Source organism: Aquarana catesbeiana, linkage group LG02 (genome assembly GCF_042186555.1).
Source record: "Aquarana catesbeiana isolate 2022-GZ linkage group LG02, ASM4218655v1, whole genome shotgun sequence".
Taxonomy (NCBI): domain Eukaryota; kingdom Metazoa; phylum Chordata; class Amphibia; order Anura; family Ranidae; genus Aquarana; species Aquarana catesbeiana.
In genome coordinates, this window is record NC_133325.1 from 363,860,900 (window position 1) to 363,885,702 (window position 24,803).

The 24,803-nt window shown below is 40.4% G+C and overlaps 1 protein-coding gene across 1 annotated transcript in view; it reads left to right on the top strand.

Moving 5' to 3' along the window:
* Positions 1-24,803, top strand: part of LOC141128042 (uncharacterized) — a 728,240-nt gene that overhangs the window by 412,556 nt on the left and 290,881 nt on the right. Inside the window, 4 exon segments of the mRNA XM_073615085.1 lie at positions 880-1,047; positions 15,583-15,742; positions 16,225-16,373; positions 22,976-23,193. Coding sequence (XP_073471186.1) covers positions 880-1,047; positions 15,583-15,742; positions 16,225-16,373; positions 22,976-23,193 — 695 coding nt within the window.

Genomic DNA, 24,803 nt, shown 5'->3' on the forward strand with positions numbered 1-24,803 from the left:
GAGGACCATTTTTAAGACTGATTAGGTTTAGTCTGCAATTCAATTTTAATGCTTTAGTCCAAACAAACTAGTATTTTGTTTTTTGTTTTTGTTTTTTTGTGGGCAAACCTTTGCAAATTAACCACTTAGTTCATATATATATATATATATATATATATATATATATATATATATATATATATAGTTCATATAGAGATAGCAGTAAAGGTAATTCTCTACCAATGCATTTTTACTATAATTATAAAAAAGATAGTCATAGTTATCATGCTCTTTCTTCTGAACGCTTCAGTAATGTGAAGTAAATTAAAAAAAACAGCAGCAATAGCGCAGACGAGAACTACAGTGTATAGATTTTGACTCATTTTATGGGACCATAGCCTTAAAAAAAAGTAGTATAATGTACTTCATAAATCACTTTATTATATGAATCATACATAAATGTAACATTAAATCTGTATCCAGAGAAAATTAAGTTCTACCTTTAGAAATTGGGACCTAGTTATAAGATGGATGGGGCTTAACAATGACTATGCCATTTTTGGTATCTGTATGAAAAAAGAGTTCTGTTGACTGACACACATTCTGAATGGCACCCCATGGCACATCCCCAATGAATCAACATTTTAAAGCACAGCAACAGAAAACAGATGTGAACTAAATGGAAAAAAATGTGTAGTTACATATTGAGGTGCCTTGTGGTACAATAATAACTCCTTAAAAAAAGAATGGGTTGCTTTACTGGAAATCACAATAGCATATTACATAATTGGTGTTAACAAGCATGTGGTTAACCCACAGCATTAGTCCAAACCTGGCCTAGAAAGACCTAAGACCTAAAGAAAAATAGCTACAGTGTACTGTTTTTCTTTTTTTCAACAGAAAAAGACAATGATGATGAAAGTGCACAGAACCCTGAAGACCAAGGAGAAGAGACGACTGTTTCTTCTTTTTTACCTTTGATTACTGAGGATCTCTACATGGACTTTATTAGGGCTTTGATTATGAGAATTGTAAAGATGGATGAAGTTCAAAAATGGTCAGCAAAAGGTAAATTTATGTTATTTATATGCTTAATATTAACAAATGTCTGTGGGAATTGATTTTTTATGTTGGAAATATACTTTGAGATTTTTAATAGTGTAATATTTTTATAGTGTGTGAAAATATGTGTAATTTAATAAGTAGAATTTTTTTAATGTACAGCCTATGAAATGCCCATTTAAGAGAGTAAGTATTTACCTTAATTTTATTCCTGCCCCTTATGTCTACTGAGCTGTATAAAAAATGTCATACACCCATAAACCAAAACATTCTCATATTGGTTTTGTTTTATTGTGCTCATTCCCTTAAATTACTTTTAAAGTAGTTCTAAAGTAGAAAAGGATTTTTACCTTAATGCATTTTCTGCATTAACCACTTCAGCCCCGGAAGGTTTTACCCCCTTAAGGACCAGGCCATTTTTTGCGATACGACACTGCGTTATTTTAACTGACAATATTTTAAATCCCAATTACCATATATTGAATGGATTGTGCAAAAGTAATCACATCTACAAACTATGGGATATTTTTATGGCATTTTATTTTTATTTTTACTAGTAATGGCGGCGACCAGCGATTTTTTTGTGGGACTGCCACATTGTGGCAGACAAATCGGACACTAAGTGACACTTTTTTGGAACCAGTGACACCAATACAGTGATCACTGCTAAAAAAATGCACTGTGACTGTATAAATGACATTGGCAGGGAAGGGGTTAACATCAGGGACAATCAAAGGGTTAAGTATGCTCCTAGGGAATGCTTTCTAACTGGTGGGGGGGGGGTGAACTAACTGGAGGAAGAGAGACATCTGTGTTTCCGATTAGCAGGAATCACAGATCTTTCTTTTCCTCTGTGACAGAACGACGGTCTGCCTTGATTATTTAAAATAAATCTTCTTATTAGTTTTATATTGCAATACAAAATGTACTAAGGTACATATAAGACAAACAACCAAACTAACAGTCTCAGGCACAATACCCAAGCAGGGGTAAATAAGGCACAAGGAGTAATACATGGTAAAATAGGGTGCCTTACCGACTGTAACTTACCTATAAAATAATTAAAAGTAGTAAGACCTGTATACCACTGACCAGGTTGGCCTCATCAATTTCAAAAACCCAAAGAAAAAGGAAAAAAAAACAAAAAACAAAAAGAACCACTCAACATGCTCACAACCATCAGAGAATGTAGGTGGGGTAGGAGACAAAAGTTATTAGTTGTCCACAACCATGGATGGTTCTGCTAGCCATTTGGCCTAGACTCTATCATACTTCTTGGGACATCCTCTGTGAAGTTATGTGTCTCTATAATAAGGAAGAGCGCTATTGATTAAATGTTTCCATACGGTAAGAGGAGGGATGTTTGTTTCTTCCAATGTAGTGTGATGACTTTCCTGGCATAGAATAGTAAAAGACTAATCATATGACCAGAATATGTGGATAAAATCCCCTGGGGACTGGCCACAGCGCCAACTTTCCAAAGAATGAGCAGACCCCATCCATCTTAGTTGATATGGAGTAATATAGGCCCTATGGACTATCATGAATTGCTCAAGTTGATCTCTTAAAGAAACCAAGATTATAAAAGGGAAGTCCCATATGTCATCCCAGTCCTCAGAGTCCAACTCTGGAGCATCAATGAACCATCACTGACGGAGCCCCGCTAGAGGTGGGTTTCTCCAAGCAGTCATAACGTAGAATTCTTTCAAGGTCTGAGGAGACCATCTGCTCCTCACTAGAGGGGAATTGACTCCTGAAAGCATGAGAGAACTGCAGGTATCTAAAAAAGGGCAAAGAGAGCTGCGCTAACCTTATTACATTCCATTAATAAATGTGCATAAACATATAAGTGAATTAATAGGCCATATAGATCATCTGTCAGGGCTGGTCTCAGCCCTTCCTTCTCAAACCATTTTTTACTGTTAAAGGTGAATTTGGTTTTACACTATAGTGAGTTTTTCCTTTTTGGGTATTGTCACGGAACGTCCCACACTCCGCTTGAGTGCTTCCGCCATATACCACTTCCTCCCAGTCTGTATACAGATAACAGATATTCCAACCTCTCTGAGCATCAAGACAAGGCGACACTTGCTTCACTGCTACCATGAACTCACTTTATTCAGAACCAGAATACAGTCTTATATACACAGGCGAAGATTACTCTAACAATACAAACGTAACCTAATTAACATGAGCTAATTATCTCATCCTTTATACAGCCTAGGTGGCTGAGACATGACCTTTTGCCCAGACTTGTGGTCACCGAGCTTCACACAGGAATATAAACACAATAGCTGGAGCTAATTACAATTAACAATACAAACATAACCTAATTAACCTAATTAACATGAGCTCCAATAGGAGTCGTCTCGTCTCCTAAATTGTATAGAGGACAATGTGATCAGCTCATTCAATTAACACACATTACCATAAACATCGACACAGGGTTAATTAGAACAAACAACAATGAGTTGAATACCTTTAGAACCTAGACTAAACTTATTTACATTAAACCCATTATAGCTGACATCAGACAGGTGAGTGGAGATGATGACATTAGCATCTCCTCACAGGATGTGTCCCAACAGTATAATTCAGTCTTATCATTCTAATATGGCATATAACGGGTTCCAGAGTCTGTGTGTTTTGGGGGGACATGGAGCTGAATCCAAAGTAACACCAACCCCAGGGTCCCCAGGTATACAGCTCACAGAGAGCACCATTCCCCCAAATGCTAGGGCCCATAATCGGTGGGCAACAGGCTTGCATACAGTCCTCTCCAACAGCCTCTGTTCTGGCTAGGTCTGTGACATTTCTCCCCTTTTGGCAGGAGACTAACACAGGAGGAGACCCCAGACGGGTTGACTCCGAAGTTAGTAAACAGCTCCAGTCCTCTACTGCCTGTACCCACACAGTACCCCAAATAAATTGTTCCAAACAAAGCATTACTCACCCAGCCAACCTCTGCCTCTCTCAGAGAACATATCTGCCGCTGGGGAGAGGCCTGGACTTGCCTTTCTCCCTGGAATCCTTTCTGCCGCTGGAGAGAGGACAGGGTGTCTGGGCTCACTCTGTCATGCTGTTGGGGATCTGGGCCCACTGCCCAGCATCCCTGGAGTATACATGTGGAGACTGAAGTCTCATCCACCTTCACAGGAAATCCATCCTCTGTTAGTTGAGGGCAGAGTCCAGCAGTCCTCGGCCCTGTTGCCAGCCCTTCTGCTGGAAACCCCACACCATCTGTTCCGGCTAACTGTTGGAGAGGGAGGCCAACTTCCCCGCCTCCCTGGAACTCTGTAGTTGTTGCCGGTGCTGGGCAGAGGTTGGTAGCACTCTGCCCTGTTGCCAGCACTTCTGCTGGGGACTCCGCATCCTCTGCTCCGGCTAACTGTTGGGGCAGGAGGCTGGCTTCCTCCACTCCCAAACTGTGTAGCTGCCATTGGGGAGGTGAGCCGGCTGCTTCCTTTTCCATTCCCTCATCTGGCTGCTGGGACGACATGTCGATGGTACTGTCTCCCCGGTACACGGATCTTTGCTGGGGAGGAAAGCCCACTTCCTCCACCCTGGCCAACTGTTGGGGAGGGACAACACACACCTCCTCTCCCTTCTCCCCCTGTATCTGCTGCTGGGAAGTGATTGCCATCTTCTCAGCCTGAGCCTCCACAATTGCTGCAGGTGTGGGGCAGAGGTCTTGGACCCTCTGTCCGGTTGCCAGCACTTCTGCTGGGGGTTTGCCAGGTGGTTCCTCCTCTACAGAAACGTCTATTAAATCCCCAGTCTCTGGAATTGGTAAAAGTGTGGGACAGAGGTCTTGGACCCTCTGTTCAGTTACCAGATCTTCAGCTGGTATTTCCTGATAGTCCCAGGCAAAGGGAGCCCAGCCCTGGCACTGAGCAATGTCTAGCAGCTGTCTGTAGGCGATCTCTAGCTCCCATTCCTGAACGGCCAGAAACTCCAAATCTTCCTGTGCCCAGTGCACTTCCGAAATGTTCAGTAGCCCTTCTCTGAAATCCATGATTTCGTCCACCCGCCGCTCCAAATCACTCCCAAAGTTAGGGTCCCCTGTCAGCTTCACAAACAACAGTCCCAAGCTGCCGTAGCTTAAGCCTTCCGTTGGGCTGTCATCCGCTATCCAGGGACATGCTTGGGATACATGCCACCGGAGGGCTCTGTAGCTCTCATCCAGCTTTATCTCTGCCCAGACCAGCCTGCTTAATTCAGCTGTCTGCTTCTTGTGTGGTTTTTCTCCCAAAAACCGCACCCACAGTCCGTACTGCGACCAGTACCTTTCCTCGATGGAGGGGAGAACTTTTCCCTGGTGTCGCTGCTCACAGGCTAGCGCTTCCTTCCAGAGTTTGCAGCGAATAGAATCACACCATCCCAGCAGGACCTGCTCCGATACTGGTCCTCTGTGCTGTATCTGCATCTCTCGCAACCTCCTTCTGAATTCCTCATCCATGGCGGCTGGTATCTGTACCTCTCCTCTCCTGCTATCTGGACCTTGGATCCAGATGAAAGTTTGGATGTCCCAGACTGTAGGAAGCTTTCCCGCTGCTTGCCACCAATGTCACGGAACGTCCCACACTCCACTTGAGTGCTTCCGCCATATACCACTTCCTCCCAGTCTGTATACAGATAACAGATATTCCAACCTCTCTGAGCATCAAGACAAGGCGACACTTGCTTCACTGCTACCATGAACTCACTTTATTCAGAACCAGAATACAGTCTTATATACACAGGCGAAGATTACTCTAACAATACAAACGTAACCTAATTAACATGAGCTAATTATCTCATCCTTTATACAGCCTAGGTGGCTGAGACATGACCTTTTGCCCAGACTTGTGGTCACCGAGCTTCACACAGGAATATAAACACAATAGCTGGAGCTAATTACAATTAACAATACAAACATAACCTAATTAACCTAATTAACATGAGCTCCAATAGGAGTCGTCTCGTCTCCTAAATTGTATAGAGGACAATGTGATCAGCTCATTCAATTAACACACATTACCATAAACATCGACACAGGGTTAATTAGAACAAACAACAATGAGTTGAATACCTTTAGAACCTAGACTAAACTTATTTACATTAAACCCATTATAGCTGACATCAGACAGGTGAGTGGAGATGATGACATTAGCATCTCCTCACAGGATGTGTCCCAACAGTATAATTCAGTCTTATCATTCTAATATGGCATATAACGGGTTCCAGAGTCTGTGTGTTTTGGGGGGACATGGAGCTGAATCCAAAGTAACACCAACCCCAGGGTCCCCAGGTATACAGCTCACAGAGAGCACCATTCCCCCAAATGCTAGGGCCCATAATCGGTGGGCAACAGGCTTGCATACAGTCCTCTCCAACAGCCTCTGTTCTGGCTAGGTCTGTGACAGGTATCCTGGCTACATTGTCCACTGAATGGGATCCCTTTGATAAAGTCACGTGCTGTGACGCAACGCATCAGGGTAGGAGGAGCCAGGTGCCGACGCTTCCCGGGGATGGCCGTACCCGGAAGCCTCATTGTCTCTGCTGTATTTTTGCTGACAGTTTCGGTTTTTAATGTAAGTTACTACTTTTTAACAATAAACCTGTATTGAAAGTACTTCACTATGGAAGCATCTCCTTCTTCCTTAATATCATTCTGGGGTCTGTGTGAGCGCTGGTGATTAGGAGAGAAAGTTTGACACACGCACAACCTTTGGAAGAGGGTGACAGCTGTTGGATCATCATCCCTTACAGAGAAATATTAATCATCTGCCTGATTTGGCCCATTGGGGGCCGCTGATTAAGGTGAGAGGCTGGGGGAAACACCTGTGTGCTGCACCAGTTTTCAAGTGAAAGAATCCAGCACAAAGTCACCTCACTGGCACATCATGATTAATTACCTGTATGGACATTATGAATCACATTGCATGAAGCAATAGTTTCTTGGACTTGATCACATTTATGTCACAGTTTTTTAACTTTACAAGTAATATTTTTAGGTGGGAGAGATTTTTGGGGGTTCATTTCAGAATCGCATCTGTATATATATATGCATGGTTCTACACAAATGTCACTGTTCTTTGCACCAGATCACGTTTGCTTACATATGTGATATAGAGTCGGAATTTTATATTGCACTATAGTTGCTTTTGCATCATCTAGTCACCAACAAGATTTATTCTGTGTATTATTTTAATTATTTTCTGTTTGATTTCACTTATTATGTTGAGGAAAATTATGCACATTGTATGACACACTTTGAGGAATTGTTTTCCATTCTAAAATATTTTATTTTATTTTTATCATTAAGTTTAAAATCACCTTTGGTCACAGTTTCTACATAGTTTGGTTGAAGAACATTATATTCATTGGATGATTTATATTAATTTTATTAGGCATGATAACCAGCATTTAACTATTCAGTGGGTTTGGCTGCCCCCTAATGGGAGAAGGTAGTATTGCCCAGCAAGGAAGTATTGAAGATTATCTATTCAGGAAATATTGAGATTTATGGTATTTTGAGATTTTGATTTAATATGAGTGGTACACTTAGACTAGCGCCACATACTTTTGACTATTATCACGGTACTTTTTAGGGTGGGTGAGGCCACCTCTTATGTTGGCAGCTTCTCTAATTTTGTCCCATTGCCCAGGATCCTTTGAGAGTGTGGTTGTGCGCATTAGTTCTCTATTATTTTATTGTCCACTGAATGCTGAGTTGATTCCTTGGTTCCTGTGAGAGTTTAAAGACGTCTGTTTGGCTTCTTATGGCACGGAGTGTGATCTGTCCATGATCTGACATCAGATTCCCCCTCAGGGGAAAGGCCTTGGCTGGTGCACTTTTTTGTCGTGGTGTAAAAACATCCATTTAATTGTCACAATAAACATTTAAAGGGACACTTTATTATTATATTATATTATATTATATTCCTTATTATTATGATTTTTTGGTCAATGGATTTGATGATCTATATGGACTATTAATTCACTTATATGTTTATGCACATTTATTAATTGAATGTAAGAAGGTTAAGACAGCTCTCTTTGCCCCTTTATTTGTTTTCTTTGTGTGTATCTCACAGTAGAGCTGCAGCTTTTGTTTTAAATTGTTGATTTAGTGTTTAATATGTGCTAGTGCGGTAATTTCCCATTTTTTGCAATACGTGTCTTAAAAGGTAGGAAGCGAGAACATTGTGGTTAGTGACCAAATAATCGAAGGGTCGCAGTGAAAGATCAAACATGACATCTTCCACCAATTTGATGTTAAATTTGGCCCAGGTTACGGGATCAGGAAGCTTAAAAAGTGAGGTAGTGCGGGATTATTCCATAGAGGAGATTCTGGGGAGATCGCTGAGCTTAAGTACTTTTCACACGTGAAGCCAGCCCTCCAAGGCTGAAGAGTGGTTAACATAGAGGGTATAAGTTCATAAGGGGCTTTAGGGCCACGAAAAGACAAGCATTTCAGGGCCTCCACAGATCAGACCACCGCTGCCTCCAGAACAGTGGATGAATTTGACATATCTGGGGTCAGCCACCAATTAGCAGTAACAAATTGGGTGGCTATGAAGTACTTGTGACAGGTAGTGCCAGGTCGCCCTGCGAGGTGGGCCTCATCAAGGTAGACAACTTGAATAGAGGTGATTATAGACCCCAAAAGGAAAGAAGAAAACATTCTATGTAGTTGTGTGAAAAATGACTTGGGGATCCACTGAGGGGAATTGTGAAACAAATAATTAAATTTGGGGAGAATTTTCATCTTTATAAGGTTGACACGACCTAAGAGGGACAGAGGAAGGTTCTTCCATGCTTTCAGTTTAGATTTAACTGACCCAACCACTGGGGTTAGATTAAGAGGTACAAAAGTGGAGACTCTCACCACCAGGTAAGTAAATTCAGTTACCTACTGCAATGGAAGATCTGGTAGCATATGGCTACTAGCAGCCGGATCCATGGCAAACAGTAAGGACTTTGTCCAATTCACCTTGAGTCCTGTCACCTCGGAAAAGGAGTCCAGGACCCGCAGTGCACCCTGCAGCGAGAGACCAGACTCATTAAGGAATAACAGTAGGTCATTCCTAAACAGGGCTACCCTTTTCTCCAGCCATGCCAACTTTAACCCCTTAATGAGGGGGGATACTCTAAGAGCCTCCGCCACAGGTTCCATGGCAATGGCAAAAAGGGCTGGAGAGAGAGGGCAGCCCTGCCTGGTACCTCTAAACAGTCGAAATGGGAAGAACAAAAGACCTCCCAGACAATTAGCAGTTGTTGGAGAGTGATAAATCGTCCTCAGCCACTCGATGAAAACCGAGGGACGGTACTTTGTTTCGCAAAGCCAGGCCGCCCTGTCGCCCTGCCGCCCTGCCGCCCTGCCGCAGTATATGTATGGTGGGCAGTCCGGAAGCGGTTAAAGTAAAAAAAACCTTCCACTAGGTGCTCCCCCCTCTCTCACACACTTACCTGAGTCATAGGTGTGCACAGCCTATTGCATTAGGATGTGCACCCCAAAACTTAAACATATGTGTGTGTCTCTATATCTATATCCATCTATATAGATATCTATCTATATAGATAGATATCTATATATATATATATATATATATATATATATATATATATATATATATATATATATATTGCCCTGGCACATTGATCTCCCTGCCGGTACAGTGAAAGAGAAGTGCATAAGCACTACTCTTATGGCAAAACTGGTAAGAGGGAGATCTTTCCCATCTCCCCCCTGCCACACAGAGCGATAATGCTAATGTGCACTGGGGATTAGGGTGTTCCAAGGCACATCCGGTACACCCTGTGCATATGGCTGTAACCTCTTGATCCAGCTCTGTGCCTGTCTGCAGTCTTGATCTTCTATTTTCCTCTTCTCACAGATCACACAGGCAGCAGTGGGAGTCATTGGCTCCTCCTGCAGCTGTCAGTCAAATCCTATGAGGAGGAAGTGGGGGATATGGGTGAGTCATGCTGTGTGTGTGTCTCTGCACACACACAGCCTGGCTCAGGAGCTCAATCACGTGTGCCCCCTCAGCACAGAGCTTGCTGAGTGGGCACTCAGCGAAAAGGAGGAGACTCCAGAAGTGTAGGTAAGCCACCACTCTGTGCAATATCCTTGCACAGAGCAGGTAAGTATAAACTTCTTTTTTAAACTTCTTATTTTATTTTAGGGAAAAAACAAGCCTTTAGTATCACTTTAAGCCCAAACAGGAATTCCCTTTTACCTGCGAGAGAGAAGAATCCGTATATTTAGGAATTAAAATAACACCTACCCTAGAGAAGTTATATCATGCTAATTATATTCCACTACTTAATGAAGTTAAAACAGAGATAAAAAATATATTGAGGAGATCAATCTCATGGATAGGGAGGATAAATGTATTAAAAATGGTGATTTTACCAAAAATAATATACAAATTTCAAATACTCCCGATAGAAATACCACTAAGATTTTTTAAAGTAATAAAAACAATAATCTTGAAATTCCTATGGCAAAATAAAAAAGCTAGGGTAAGTAACATTCTCTTAACTAGGAAAAAAGAAAAAGGAGGGATGGCACTTCCGGATGTAAAAAGATATTATAAGGCAACTGACATGAGTTAACTAAAAATGTTTTTAAAGTATGGAACACATTGTACTGAAAAGAAAAATGGAATTATAACTCACCTTTAATTTCACTAACGGGCACAAATTTTTTTACTCCAGGAAATGGGACACGGTTGGGAAACCAAATGGGCAGTGCACAACTAAAGGATATTATTACGCACGGTAAAATTAGGACAAAACAGGATTTAACAATGACCCACGGGTGGCACCAGATTAATGACTGGGAATATTTGCAAATAAAACACTTAGTAAGCACAATCCCTCAACCAATTACAGATGAGAAAGCGTTAACCCCAATCGAAAAGCTTTGCAATACAAAAACGCCAGTAAATCATGCAATATCTCAAATGTATGAAATGCTAACAGAATTAGAAGGACACGGGACTCTACCCTTCATAGAAAAATGGGAACAAGACTTGGGCCTAAAATTAGATGAAACACAAATGATAGGAGCAGTTTATAATTATGTATCCAATATAACTACTATCGAGGCAAACTATAAGTGTATAGTGCACTGGCATTTGACGTCAGAGAGAATCAACAAATTCCAGCCAGACAGGCCTTCCCAGTGTTGGAGGAACTGTATGCAAACAGGAACAACAATACACATATAGTGGGAGTGTCCAAAGATAAAAGATTATTGGCAGGAAATTTTAGAATATTTTGAGGCGATAACCAGAGAGAGGATCCCACAAAACTCCTGGAATTGTCTGTTTCATGGGACTAATAAAACAAGAAAACAATATAAGAAAACTTTGGTCCCATTCCTGCTCAGTGCAGTGAAAGGATTCATCCCAAAAAAATGGTTGTACATATTTGTACATATTTGTAATATGGAGTACCTTTGCAGCGGAGAGCAGGGCCAGGCCAAAAGTTATAGAGCAACCTGGGAGAACTGGAACATTTTCAAAACGTCAGAGAAATATGTGCAGGGCACGACTGAATTGGATTGAAGTAGAATGAGGATAACAGATCGGGAAGGGGGGGGGGGGGGGGGTAGGGGATTAGAAATAAGAAGGTAGATGAAAGATTTTAAGATGTATTTGAAAGTTGTGTATTTTGTATGGAAAAAAAAAAATTTACTAATAAAAATTCAATAAAAAAAAAAAATAGCCCAAACATGCTTCTTTTTATACCCTCATGGATCATCATTCTCATTAACGTGTGTTTTTTAATTAAACTGTATGCAAAGTTATATAATTTTCTTTTGAATTTTGGATAGAGTAAGGGAGGGTTAGAACCTCTGTCTGTTTTTTATAGCTGTCTGTGTCACCACTGGGGAAATGTACCCTTTCTATAGGTCTTGGTAACCATTGCCTCATACAGAAAGTGCTGGAAAATGTTTAAAAAATGTTAAGTTGTAACTAGAACAAAAGGTGAAGGGAAACCTTCACCTAAGTAAAAAGTGAAAACGTCACCCCTCCATTTGAAAAATTAACATTCACTTTCTCCATCAGCTCTTTATCGCAGTTATTACCTTTTGCTCTCATGAGCAGGGGCCTCCTAACCCTCTTGTATTCAATTGTTTTGTGATTATACTGTCTCCCCTTATATTGTAAAGCATAAGCACAAATTGTCGCCGCTATAAAAATCTGTGTAATAACCTGTATGATAATAATGTTCCAATGGGTAAACTTGGTGACAACTGTCTAAAGAGATTATCCCTTTGCTTTGAAGAAATCTTCTTACATCCTGCGGTAGACAGAAATTGATAAAATAACAAAACTAAAAATCCTGATAGGGTCTGGATCATTCCCTCTTAAGACCAAGGCTACAAAATGTTATCACTACTAGAGGTCGACCGATATGGGTTTTTCTCTGGCCGATGCCAATGCCGATATTTAGAAATCGCGGTGGCCGATGGCCAATATGTGATGCCGATTTTTTTGGGCCGATATATTTGGCCGATTTTTTTTTTCTTTTTTCCCTTCATCTCATAAAATCTAACAGTTAGACCCCTTTCACAGTGGGGCGTTTTTCAGGCGCTTTTGGGCTAAAAACAGCACCTGTAAAGTGCCTGTAAAACTGCTCCCCTGCAGTCTCATTGTGATATCCCGAGTGCTTTCACACTGAGGCGATGCGCTGGCAGGATGTAAAAAAAAGTCCTGCAAATGGCATCTTTGGAGCGGTCTATACCGCTCCTCCACCACTCCTGCCCATTAAAATGAATGCGCACCGCTGCCGAAGCGCCTGCAAAGCGTTTTGGCAGCGGCGCTTCAGGGGCGCATTTAACCCCTTCCTCGGGCGCTAGCTGGGTTATAAGCACCCCGCTAGCAGCCGAATAGCGCCTCTAAAATGATGGTAAAGCGCCGCTAAAACTAGCAGCGTTTTACCATCAACGCATGCCCGCTCCAATGTGAAAGCAGCCTTAAGTGATACAGAAAATTTTTTACATTTAAACATTAAACAAAACAAACCTCCAATCAGTTCACTTGTATGTATAATTTAGAAAACAAAAAAAAAAAAAAAACAAACTATCTTAAAAATTAAATACACAAAAACAGGTAATCAAAACTTTTGGATGAAAAAAAAATGGGCTAACTTTACTGCTTAGTGTTTTTTTTTTAATTCATTACTGTATTTTTTTAAAAAAAATTGCGTTTGAAAGACGGCTGCGCAAATACAGTGTGACATAAAATATTGCAACAACCACCATTTTATTCCCTAGGGTCTCTGCTAAAAAAAATATATATAATGTTTGGGGTTCCAAGTGATTTTCTAGCAGAAAATACAGAATTTTTACCTGTAAGCAACAAGTGTCAGAAAAGATTTAGTCTTTAAATGGTTAAACTGAGAGCTTCTACACACGGAGTTCAGTCTATTGATAAAAAGAACCAAAAGATACAATGTATCTTCTTATCAGACTTGGCAGGCTGCCCAGAGGAGGAGAGAAGAAAACTTCAGACAACTTGCATTAACTTCTATTACAGAAGTCATTTGCAAGTCATGGCTGAAGTTACAATCGGCCTTTTTTATCAGCACAATCGGCCGATGCGATTAAGTAAAAAACGCCAAATATCGGCCGATATATCGGTCGACCTCTAATCACTACATACACTTTAAGCAAACCACAAAAAGGCAGATATGCCACCTGCTTCTTTTTGGCTATAGATGGCCAAGTCTACAATATATATAGATGGCCATGAAGTTTACCAAATCTGACAGATATGGACAATCAACAGAGATTCCAACCAACATGTCACAGAAGGGGGGAGAAAAAATAAATCCTTTAAAAAGTAATCAATCTATGCATCAATATGACCATCTTCTTCCAGCCACTACATATGTCAATATTTTAACCAGTTGCTGCCCACCATATAGCAATATGATGTTGGCAAAGTGGTTGCAATATCCTGACCAGACGTCATTTGACGTCGCCAGGATATCAAGCCGCTGAGCACACCTGGGGGCGCGCATCGCGGCGATCATTATTACGGTGTGTCAGTCTGACACTCCGCAACTCTGATCTAGGTAAAGAGTCTCTGACAGAGACTCTTTACCATGTGATCAGCCGTGTCCAATCATGGCTGATCACGATGTAAACAGGAAGAGTCGTTGATCGGCTTTTCCTCACTCACATCTGACAGATGCGAGTAGAGGAGAGCCGATCGGCTGATCTCCTGACAGGGGGGGTCTGTGCTGATTGTTTATCAGTGCAGCCCCCCTCGGATGCCTGCCCAGGACAACCAGGATGCTGCCAGGACCACCAGGGATGGCCACCACACTGGACCACCAGGTATGCCACCCTAGACCACCAGGGAAATGCCAATCAGTACCCAAGCAGCTGCCAATAAGTGCAATTAAAAATGCATGTCAGTGCCAGTGATGCCTATCAGTGAAATCCAGTGCCAACCATCAGTGCCCATCAGTGCTACCTTTCAGTGCTCATCAGTGCCACCTATCAGTGCCCATCAGTGCTGTCTATCAGTGCCACCCATAAGTACCCATCAGTGCAGCCTTTCAGTGCCCATCAGTGTTGCCTATCAGTGCCCATCAGTGCCCACCAGTGCCACCTATGAGTGCCCATCAGTGCCGCCTATCAATGCCCATCAGAGCCGCATAGCAGTCCACTTATCAGTGCTGCCTATCATTGCCCATCAGTGCCACCTATCAGTGCCCATCGTCAGTGCCCATCAGGGCCACCTCATCAGTGCCATCTTATTGTTGCTGCCTTATCAGTGCCCTTCAGTGCCCTTCAGTGCAGCTTATCAGTGCAAATCAGTGAAGGAGAAAACTTACTTCTTTACAAAATTTCATACTAAAAACAAAGAAAAACTTGTTTTTTTTCAACATTTTCAGTCTTTTTTTTATTTGTTTAGCAAAAAATAAAAACCACAGAGGTGATCAAATACCACCAAAAGAAAGCTCTATTTGTGGGAACAAAATGATAAAAATTTAGTTTGGGTACAGTGTAGCATGACCACGCAATTGTCATTTAAAAAGTGACAGCACTGAAAGCTGAAAATTGGCCTGGGCAGGAAGGTGTGGAAGTGCCCTTTATTGAAGTGGTTAAACAACAGAAGTCAGGGGCATACCTTGTCATGGGCCCAAGGTTCACATTTTAGGTTAGGAGAGAGAGAAGTTTAGCTGTAGCTGTATAACATACATTATATACAAGTTTGTATAGTATGGGTTTTTATTGTTTGTATAGTAATGGGATCCTATTGTGTGATACATAGTAAGATACACCAATTTATCTTTTTTTAAATCAAGCTTATTTTACTCATAGATGGTATTTATTTAAAAAATAATAATTTATTATTTAGTGTTAATTTAATTAAATTAGAACACACTCAATCTCCCTGTATCATTAATGTTCTTGGCTCACCTTGTTATTGGACAGGTGGTGACCTTGTAGTTGAGCTGGAATGTGACGTTCAGAACTTTAATTGGACTTTTAGCTCAATACAAATATGATTTGTGCTTCTGCAGATTGGACTCCACAGCAGATGGAGAATGCAGCTATACTTGCCTTTTCTTGGCAGCGTCCCACATTGCTGATAGATCCATGTTTTGAAGGAGAGAGGTGGATTCAAGATATCCTGGGGACAACCTCAGGAAATCCGTTCTCTTCCATAAATCTACAGGCAAGGTGAGTTAAAGTATATTTGGTACAGACCTTTACTTTCTGAAATCATCATTAGAGCAGTATAAAAGGTCTGTCTGCTTTGCAGAATATTAGCTGTACACATAGAACTTGGTGCACAGTGTAACCAATAAAGCATTTTTGGAAGTTTTCTAAGGATTCCTCTGGTTGGTAGGCTGATATGAAGAGCTTTGCTGAAATGTGGAGCTGTAACAAGCCTCAAAATGAATCAGAGATTCCTTTTTTTATTGTGAAAACCCTACAACTCTTTTTGGAGGCAGAGACCATGTGATCTTAGCATACACTAAAGGTCAGACAATTGGGCTAGGAAGTGGTAGTTTTTCTATCCATGGTAAGAAAGGGGAAGGTTTGTTTAGCCAAACCTGAATTAATTGTAGAAGAAATAACATCTAGCACATATCATTTTCTGCATTTGGCAATTGCTCTTTTCACTGAATTAATCAAGTTAACACTTTGTATTTAATTAGGCAAGACAGCAGTGTCCTGGCTCCAATTGAAAAAGTCATTATAACTGGTGGCCCCCTGATTCTAAATAACTACTGTAGTAAATGGGATGACTTACTGATGCCTCTTATTGATCACTGCTGTGCCGCTAATGATAAATGCAGCCTGCAAGGTATGTTTTTGGCATTGTTTGTTTTCTAATGCTTTCATTTAGGTCTTTTTTTTTTAACAAATTGTTATTTTGTTATTATTACTTTTAAATGTACTAACTTCCTAAGTGGAGGGTGTTTGGAAATTTACAGCTGATGCCTCTTTGACTTCTACTTTGTACTGGAGAGTTAAAGAGAACCTGTAAGGAGAGGAATACAAAAGCTGCCATTTGTGGCTCATTTTTGAAAGGCACAGGAACTAATACTATCATTCTCATCATGGCTTCAGCCCTCGTTCACACTGAACACAGCTTTGAAATCGTACAAGTTAATCAGAACTCGACAATTTCAAAGCTGCATTCCAGTCTGGGCAGCTTGAAAGACATCTGTGTGGGTTCATGCATAGATGTCTATTGAAATCATCCCGGAAGTCACCAAAAGTAGTGCAGGAACTACTTTTTGAAATCCGTGCAGCGACCCAAAGTCGGTGTCACACTGATTGGGATGCTCTCATTGCCAGCAATAGGCTCAGATTTGACATGCGATTTGACCTGTCAAATCACATGTCAAATCGTGCCCATGTGAATGAGGGCTTAATACCAAATGATTCCCTGACCTAAAAGAAGTATGTAGCCAGTTATCTGAAAAGTCTGAACTTGGTAGATAGTAAAATAGGAATTAAATGCTAGCCTTGCATCTTTAAAAATATGTCAGCAGCTCTCGTGTTCTATTCCTTAACAGGAGTTTGAAGCTTTGGAAAAAAGCCCAGTAACTCTTTGAAGGAGTATGAAAATATTATAAAGCTTAGTAACCCCGATACTTTAGTAGACTTTAGTAATACTAAAGTCTCTCTTTTTAAAAAAACAAAAACAAACATGTCATACTTACCTGCTCTGTGCAGTGGTTTTGCACAGAGCAGCCTGGATCCCCCTCTTCTTGGGTCCATTGCCGACGCTCCTGGCCCCTCCCTCCATCGAGTACCCCCACAGCAAGCGGCTTGCTATGGGGGCACCTGAGCCGAGCCGCAGCTCCATTTGTCTATTCAGACACAAAGCTGCAGCTTGGCTTAGCCCCCTCTATCTCCTCATCGGCTAACCAACTTTGACAGCAGCGAGAGCCAATGGCACCGCTGCTGTGTCTTGGGCAATAAGGAGGGAGAGTCCCGGAAGGCCGAGGCACTCGTGCACATAGCTAAATAGATATGGAGCTCGGGTAAGTATTGGGGGGGCTGAGAGGGGCTGCTACACGCAGAAGGTTTTTTATCCTAATGCATAGAATGTGTTCATTCATAACTGAAACATCGTGAACTGTGTTTACTATGCTTCAGTTTGTGAATGAACAGGAAGCCGCTCAGCACAGAGCACTTCCCATTCAATCACTGCCCTGTGCAACTGAGACTGCAGAGAAAGGCATGTGTGTTTGAGCTTTGGGGTGCACACCCTAATGCAATACACTGCTCACACCTATGTGATCACACTCAACTCTCTGCTCTGAGCTGTGCAGTGCGTGATGTCCACTCCCTGCCCCCTTCCTCCTGGAAGCTAAGAAATGCTATCTGATCGGTGTACTTTGCAAGGTTATGGAGGGCTGCAGATAAACAGGTACAGCTTATTTGGAAGGGTTTTTTTCATCACTCTATGTTACCTGAGGCTAGTCACTTGAGTGGGCTTACAGAAGGTTTTATTACCACTTTAAATATTAATCTGTGAAACAAAGGTTGTTTGTACTCTGTATAAAGTAGAGACATATATAAAACAACATTTTATTTTTAATAAAACTGTATGCATTTGTAACTATTGTTTTACATCTGTTTCTAATTTATATAGTGTGCTCTCCAATAAGTGAGGAGTCACTATTAATGAGTCATTGAGCTGCATAAACAGGCTTTTTTTCTTTAAATAAGTAGAGAGCCTTTAAAATGTGAACAGGTGCCTTAAGCAATATGTTCTACCTTGAAAGCAGAAAGCAAACTACTAATGAGCAATATTTTGTATTTAGGTTTTAAATAGTTTTAATTTTTAAAATCTATTTCTGATTACTATAAAGGAAGAAAGAAATTGTGCATAAAACCAGTACATATTTGTATAGATAATGTATGTAACCATTTCTGAAAAAACATTTTAGTACACAATATAAAAACATATTTAGAATTCTCTATACTTGTTTCTATTGTCATACCTGTACTAGTTTTAATTGTGATATACATTGCACAGTCTGTTATTGCTAAAAATATCAGAAGCATATTTTGTATTTCTGCAAGTTACTGTTAGTCACATAAAAACATATACCTGCAAAGGATTTACCCAGCAGAGAACTATATCATATTTACAGAGAGATGGTTAGAATTTGATAGCTTAGTATGTTTTACAATTTTTTAGACCAGCTGCTTTAATGTGCAGTGATGCTATAACTTCCAATGATGTTTTGCTACTTTTTAGAGTGTTTAGGCTGTTACAGATTCATAGTAACATAATGAATTCAGTATTACAACTTCATCACATTTAATTTTCCTCGAGCTATGCTGTGTACTTATGAAGAGTTTATAATATTCAGCTGTATTTCTTTTTATAGGTGTGATATTTTTTTCCTTGATAATTCACATTCCTGATATTAATTTGGTGGATTTGCAAAATTTTATTTTTTCTTTGCCCTGCTAGTGATATTAAACTTGCAGTATTTTTAGCCAGTTCAGCTCTCACACCTGCACACCCCCTATGAGCCAGAGCAGTTTTTACTTTTCTGCTATGAGACTATTGATTCAGCAATACATTACTTAAAGTGGAGCTACAGTTCATCTGAGCACCACAAACCAAAAATGCTGTTTAATTCATTTTTAATATTCAGAGCAAATTTGCCCATCCATCCATGTCTTCATGCTTTATTATGTTGAGAAATCACTTTGAAAAACACCCCCTAGCATTTTTGGCCCTGGCCATCTTGAGTAAGGGCAGATGATTCATGTGGCATTTACTTCCTGTAATCCATCCACTCTTAGCTCAGGCATGCGAGCAGGAGAGGGTGTGCTTGGCTGAGAAAGCCTCTCCTCCTCTACTGGGATGTACAGTGGCAAAAATAAATATTGTTGCAGATTTGGTACGTTTGCCCACTTACAAATAAAAGAAAGGTCTATAAATGTTATTAAAGGTGCATTTTAAATGATAGAGACAGAATATCAACCACAAATCCAGAAAAAAACACATGATATAAATGTTATAAATTGAGTTGCAATTCAGTGAATAAAATAAGCATTTCATCCCCTACCAACCACCAATAATTTGGGCTCCCACAGACTGGATACAGTATGCGCTCATGTGGTACACAGATTAGTCCTGTCAATTTAAGAAGGTGCTCCTAATGACAACTTGTTATATGTATAAAAGTCATTCAGTCCATTCAAACCTCACTATCGTAGGCAGGACCAAAGAGCTGTCAAAGGACGTTAGGGACAAGATTGTAGACCTGCACAAAGCTGGAATGGGCTACAAGACCATCAGCAAGAATTTTGGTGAGAAGGAGACAACTGTTGGAGCGATTATTTGCAAATAGAAAAAATAAAAAATAACCATCCATTGCCCTCAGGTTGGAACTCCATGCAAGGTTTTGCCTAATGGGGTAAAAATGATCATGAGAAATATGAGGGATCGGCCTAGAACTACATGGGACGAGCTTGTGAATAATCTCAAGGCAGTTGGGACCACAGTCACCAAAAAAAAACATTGGTAACACAATACGTCACCATGGATTGAAATTCTGCAGCACCCGCAAGGTCCCCCTCCTCAGGAAGGCACATCTACAGGCCCATCTGAAGTTTGCCAATGAACATCTAAATGATTCAGAGAAGGATTGGGAGAAAGTACTTTGGTCAGATGAGACCAAAATTGAGCTCTTTGGCATTAATTTGACTCGCCGTGTTTGGAGGAAGAAAAATGCTATGCCTACACCATTCCTACATTCAAGCATGGGGGTGGAAACATTACGATTTGGGGCTGTTTCTCTGCTAAAGGTACAGGCTGACTTTGCCGCATTGAGGGGCCAGTGGACAGGGCCATGTAATGTAAAATCTTGGATGAGAACCTTTTTCCCTCAGTCAGAACACTGAAGATGAGTCATGGATTGATCTTCCAGCATGGCAATGACGCAAAACATACCACCAAGGCAACAAAGTAGTGGCTCACAAAGAAGCATATTATGATCATGGAGTGGCCTGGCCAGTCTCCAGACCTTAATCCTATAAAAAATTTATGGCAGGAGCTGAGAAAAAAAAATATTCTGTTCCCTTAAAGCAGTGCCTGTGCTGTGTATTTGGCCCCCTGTATAACCTAAAATACCTAGCTGATCCTGCCTGGTTCTGCCCTCACCCCTGTAAACTGACCACGGTTTATCATGGATGCTGAACCCTGACACTGTGGTCAGTTTACATGCCTCTGTCATCCGCAGCTCTCCTCTGTCTTCCTCTGCCCCTCCCTCCCTGCCTGTCAGCTTGTAACAGTGCCGCTCTGCTCCTCTCCTGCTGCAATAATAACTATAGTATATTCATGCCATCCCCTCTGTTAAATAACGATATGTGTCTGTGCTATATAAAAAAGATGCTGATTTCTACCCTACATCAGAGCGTCTCCTGGAACTCACGTGACTGCTCGGCTCTCTCTCCTCCACTCCCCTCCTCCCCGGCTGATGTCAGCCCCTCCCACTGTAGCTGTCAGCCTGGGAGAGGAAAAAGGCGAGGAGTCATGTGAGCGCTCTGAGATAAGGTAGAAATCTGCATCTTTCTTATATAGCACAGACACTGGGACACATATTGTTATTTAACAGAGGGGATGGCATGAATTTATTAAAGTGGCTTTACAACCACTTTAAGGATTTAGAGAATATCTGTAAAGAATAGTGGACCAAAATCCCTCCTGAGATGTGTGCTAACCTGGTACCCAACTACAAGAAATGTCTTACTTCTGTGCTTGCCAACAAAGGTTTCTCCACCAAGTATTAAGTCATGTTTTGCTTGGAGATCAAATATTTTTTTTACTCACTGAACTGCAACTCAATTTATTATTTTTTTCTGGATTTTTGGTTGATATTCTGTCTCTATCATTTAAAATACATATATGATTAAAATTATAGACCCTTTATTTCTTTGTAAGTGGGAAAACTTACAAAATTCTGATTGAAAGAATTGTAAAGTTATTTACAAATTTAATAAAGGCATTTTTAAAAATTCTTCTTATTTTTTAGTGCAGTAAAAAATGGCAACAAACAAAATGAATGAAAATGTAAAAAACTGAACTATTAATAAAAAATCAGTAGAAAGATAACAGCTAAGGAAAGAAGGGGAAAAAAATAATTAATTAAGGCTGATAAGTGTTTGGCTAAGTATTATTAAGGGGTTGAGTAGGAACACATTGTATATTTATTTATTTTCTTACTGGTAGGGTTGCTTTCACTGACATCATATTCAAATCAAAGGCCACCCCTTTACTACCACCTAAATACAATGTAACACTAGCATTACACAGTATTCTTGAATGATGCTACTGAACAATGTTTAAAAACACTGATCAGAAGTGTTGTTTTATCAGCAACAACTGCAATCACTGCTGTAATATACAACAAGTAAACAAGCCCTGGCTGTCACTTTGACTGTCTCGGAATTGCAGGAAAGACCTGTGGAAGAAGCAGCCAGGAGGAGAGAGACAGGGCATGCTACATATGCCCTGTGTATTTTATTGACGTTTTTCCACTGGGTATCTAGCAAAACAAAAGACCAAAAGAGGTTAAATAACTGTCCAGTACATAGCATTTTAATATAGCTTTTTGCAATTAATAACAACCATGTTAATGCTTTTCAAAAAGCTCACAAATCGATAGTATTTAAAAATAGAAAGGGTGCTCACCCTATATTATGAAGATTGGATAGAAACAGGTAGTTTCTCTGGAATAGACTATTATGAATGCTACAGCCAGACTCATTTACCTTACCAACCGTTCAGTGTTTTCCACCCCCATCTGCCAATCCCTCCACTGGCTTCCGATTACCCAGCAGATAAAATGCAGAACACTGACCGCAACATACAAAGCCACCCATAGCTCTGAGCTACATAACTAATCTTGTCCTAAAATGTCATCCAAATAATCCTCTCTGCTCCTCCTAAGGCTTACTGTTCTCTAACTCCTTCCATGTGTGCACCCATAACTTCTGCCTCTCTCATCCTCTGGAACTCTTTACACCAATCTGACCAACTATGCCCTACTTTGTCATATTTGATCTGCAAGACCTTAACCCAATATTTTTGAAAGTATTTTAATCAAGAGCAGCTATTGTTGGCATTGATAGTAAATTCTTCTTTACTGCATATTTGTATAATTTCAAATGTATTAAATGCTGTATAGCAGGAGAGTATGATGAAACTCACCATATGGATGGCTATAGTACCGCCATTACGTGCTGTTTTTCTTTTTACAATGCCATTTCTTCCTTTCAATAAAAATATATTAAACAAATCAGCAGCTATTACAATTACAATACAAATCAGCAGTTATTGCAATTACAAAGACGCACATATGACTATGCTCCTTATTTAACAAGTTTATTTGTTTTATTTTACATTAAATTGTTTATTGTTTGTTTCAGATACTTCCTCAATTATATCCTTCAATGGGCACAGGCTCCTCTGTGCAGACCACTTCAGACTATATCTTGCAGCTGATGAGTTAGAACCCAGTCTTAACACTGAAATAAGTTGTGGTACAACTATTATTAATTACAGTTTTTCTGAAGGCAGTTTGCTAGAATTTTTGCTAAGAAGAGTTTTTGCAAAACTTCATCCAAATCTCTATAGCAAGCTAATGGTAAGTCTTCAAGGTACCATGAAGAAAAGTTAATTTCACACACATATAATAACAAATGTCAATGTCACATAGGACCTGCAAAATCTGTCAGTTGCACAACTTAAAGCGGGGGTCCACCCATCTATCGTTTTTTTTTTTTTGGAGTTCATTCACAAACTTTTCTTCTCATGATTATCTACTCACATGTTCTGTGTAATAAGTCCGCCTGTGTCCGATTTCGTTGTAAAGAATAACTTATAAAATTCACTGAAGGCGGTTTCCATCTTCATTGTGGGCATTTGAAGCCCACAAGCATGTATTTCCTGGATGCGGTGAATGCTGTGCTCCCAGCATTCACCGAGATGTTGTGATGACGCTGTTGCACAATGCATGCTGGGAAGCCTGAGACTAGCTCCCAGGGGACTGTGGGAGGTCTGGGAGAGGCTAGAAACACGCCTACTCCCATGGGAGGAAAACCAGGAAGTGCTAAGAAGATTAGAAAAAAAAAGGTAATTACGGCGATTTAAATTTTTTTACACAGCATGTCAGCATCTAGGCAAGGAAGAGAATGCATAGAGATAATGTTCAAAATTTGGGTGGAACCCTGCTTTAAGTCCCTACTCCAGCGTATTTTTTTCTTATTTGAATATTGTTAGGAGTGGTTGAAATTTAAGATTTGTTTAGCTTTTTGTTATTTTGCTTGGATTTTGGCTTTAACTCTGTTCAGGTCTTTGAACTGGTCTGGTAATGACTGGGGTTTTTATATTTATTTATTTAAGAGATGTGAAATAATTTCTGTAAAAGATTAGCCAAACTCAGGAACAAGAAATGGCATACTGGGGGGGGGGGGGCGACTTACTCCTGCACCATTACTTCCAAATTGCCATTCTGATTCCCATGTTTAGGTTTAAAAGGGATATTGTTGTATTTGAGTAATGAGTAGACATGTTTCTGTTTAAATGACATGGGAGATAAAAGAAATTTCCTGGATCATCACATGCAATGGTGAAGTTCAGACAACAGACAGCGTGACGTTTGTTGTCTAAGATATGTCAACCATAACACCAATCAGTATAAGGTTATACAGGGCAGCATCTGGTGCAGTCCACGTGACCAAAGCATACATTTAAAAACTGAAGACTATATGTCTACCAAGAAAGTCACATTGTGAAACACTCGGTTGAGTAAAATATCACAGCTTTATTAAGAAATATTGCACGCTACAAAAACAAAACCAAGATGATTGCCTTCACCCAAACAAGAGTTAAAAACAAGACAACATTGTCTGTGAGCAGATTAGAGTGTGGCTGTGTGGCAGATGATATCAGAAGATGGTCGTTATCGTTAAAAAATGCCTAAGTGCACCCTATTGGGGGTAGTAGGGTAAGTAAATGTTATCAGTTTCTATAACACAGGCAATTTCCTCAAACTGCAGATGTTGAGTAAAAGCTGCTGCTATTGAACGTTGGAAGTATGCATGTTCTCCCTGTTCCTGCATGGGTTTTTTCCAGGTACTCCGGTTTCCTCCCACACTCCAAAGACATGCTGGTAGGTTAATCGGATCCTGTCTAAATTGGCCCTAGTATGTATGAATGTGTGTTAGGGACCTTAGGTTGTAAGATCCTTGAGGG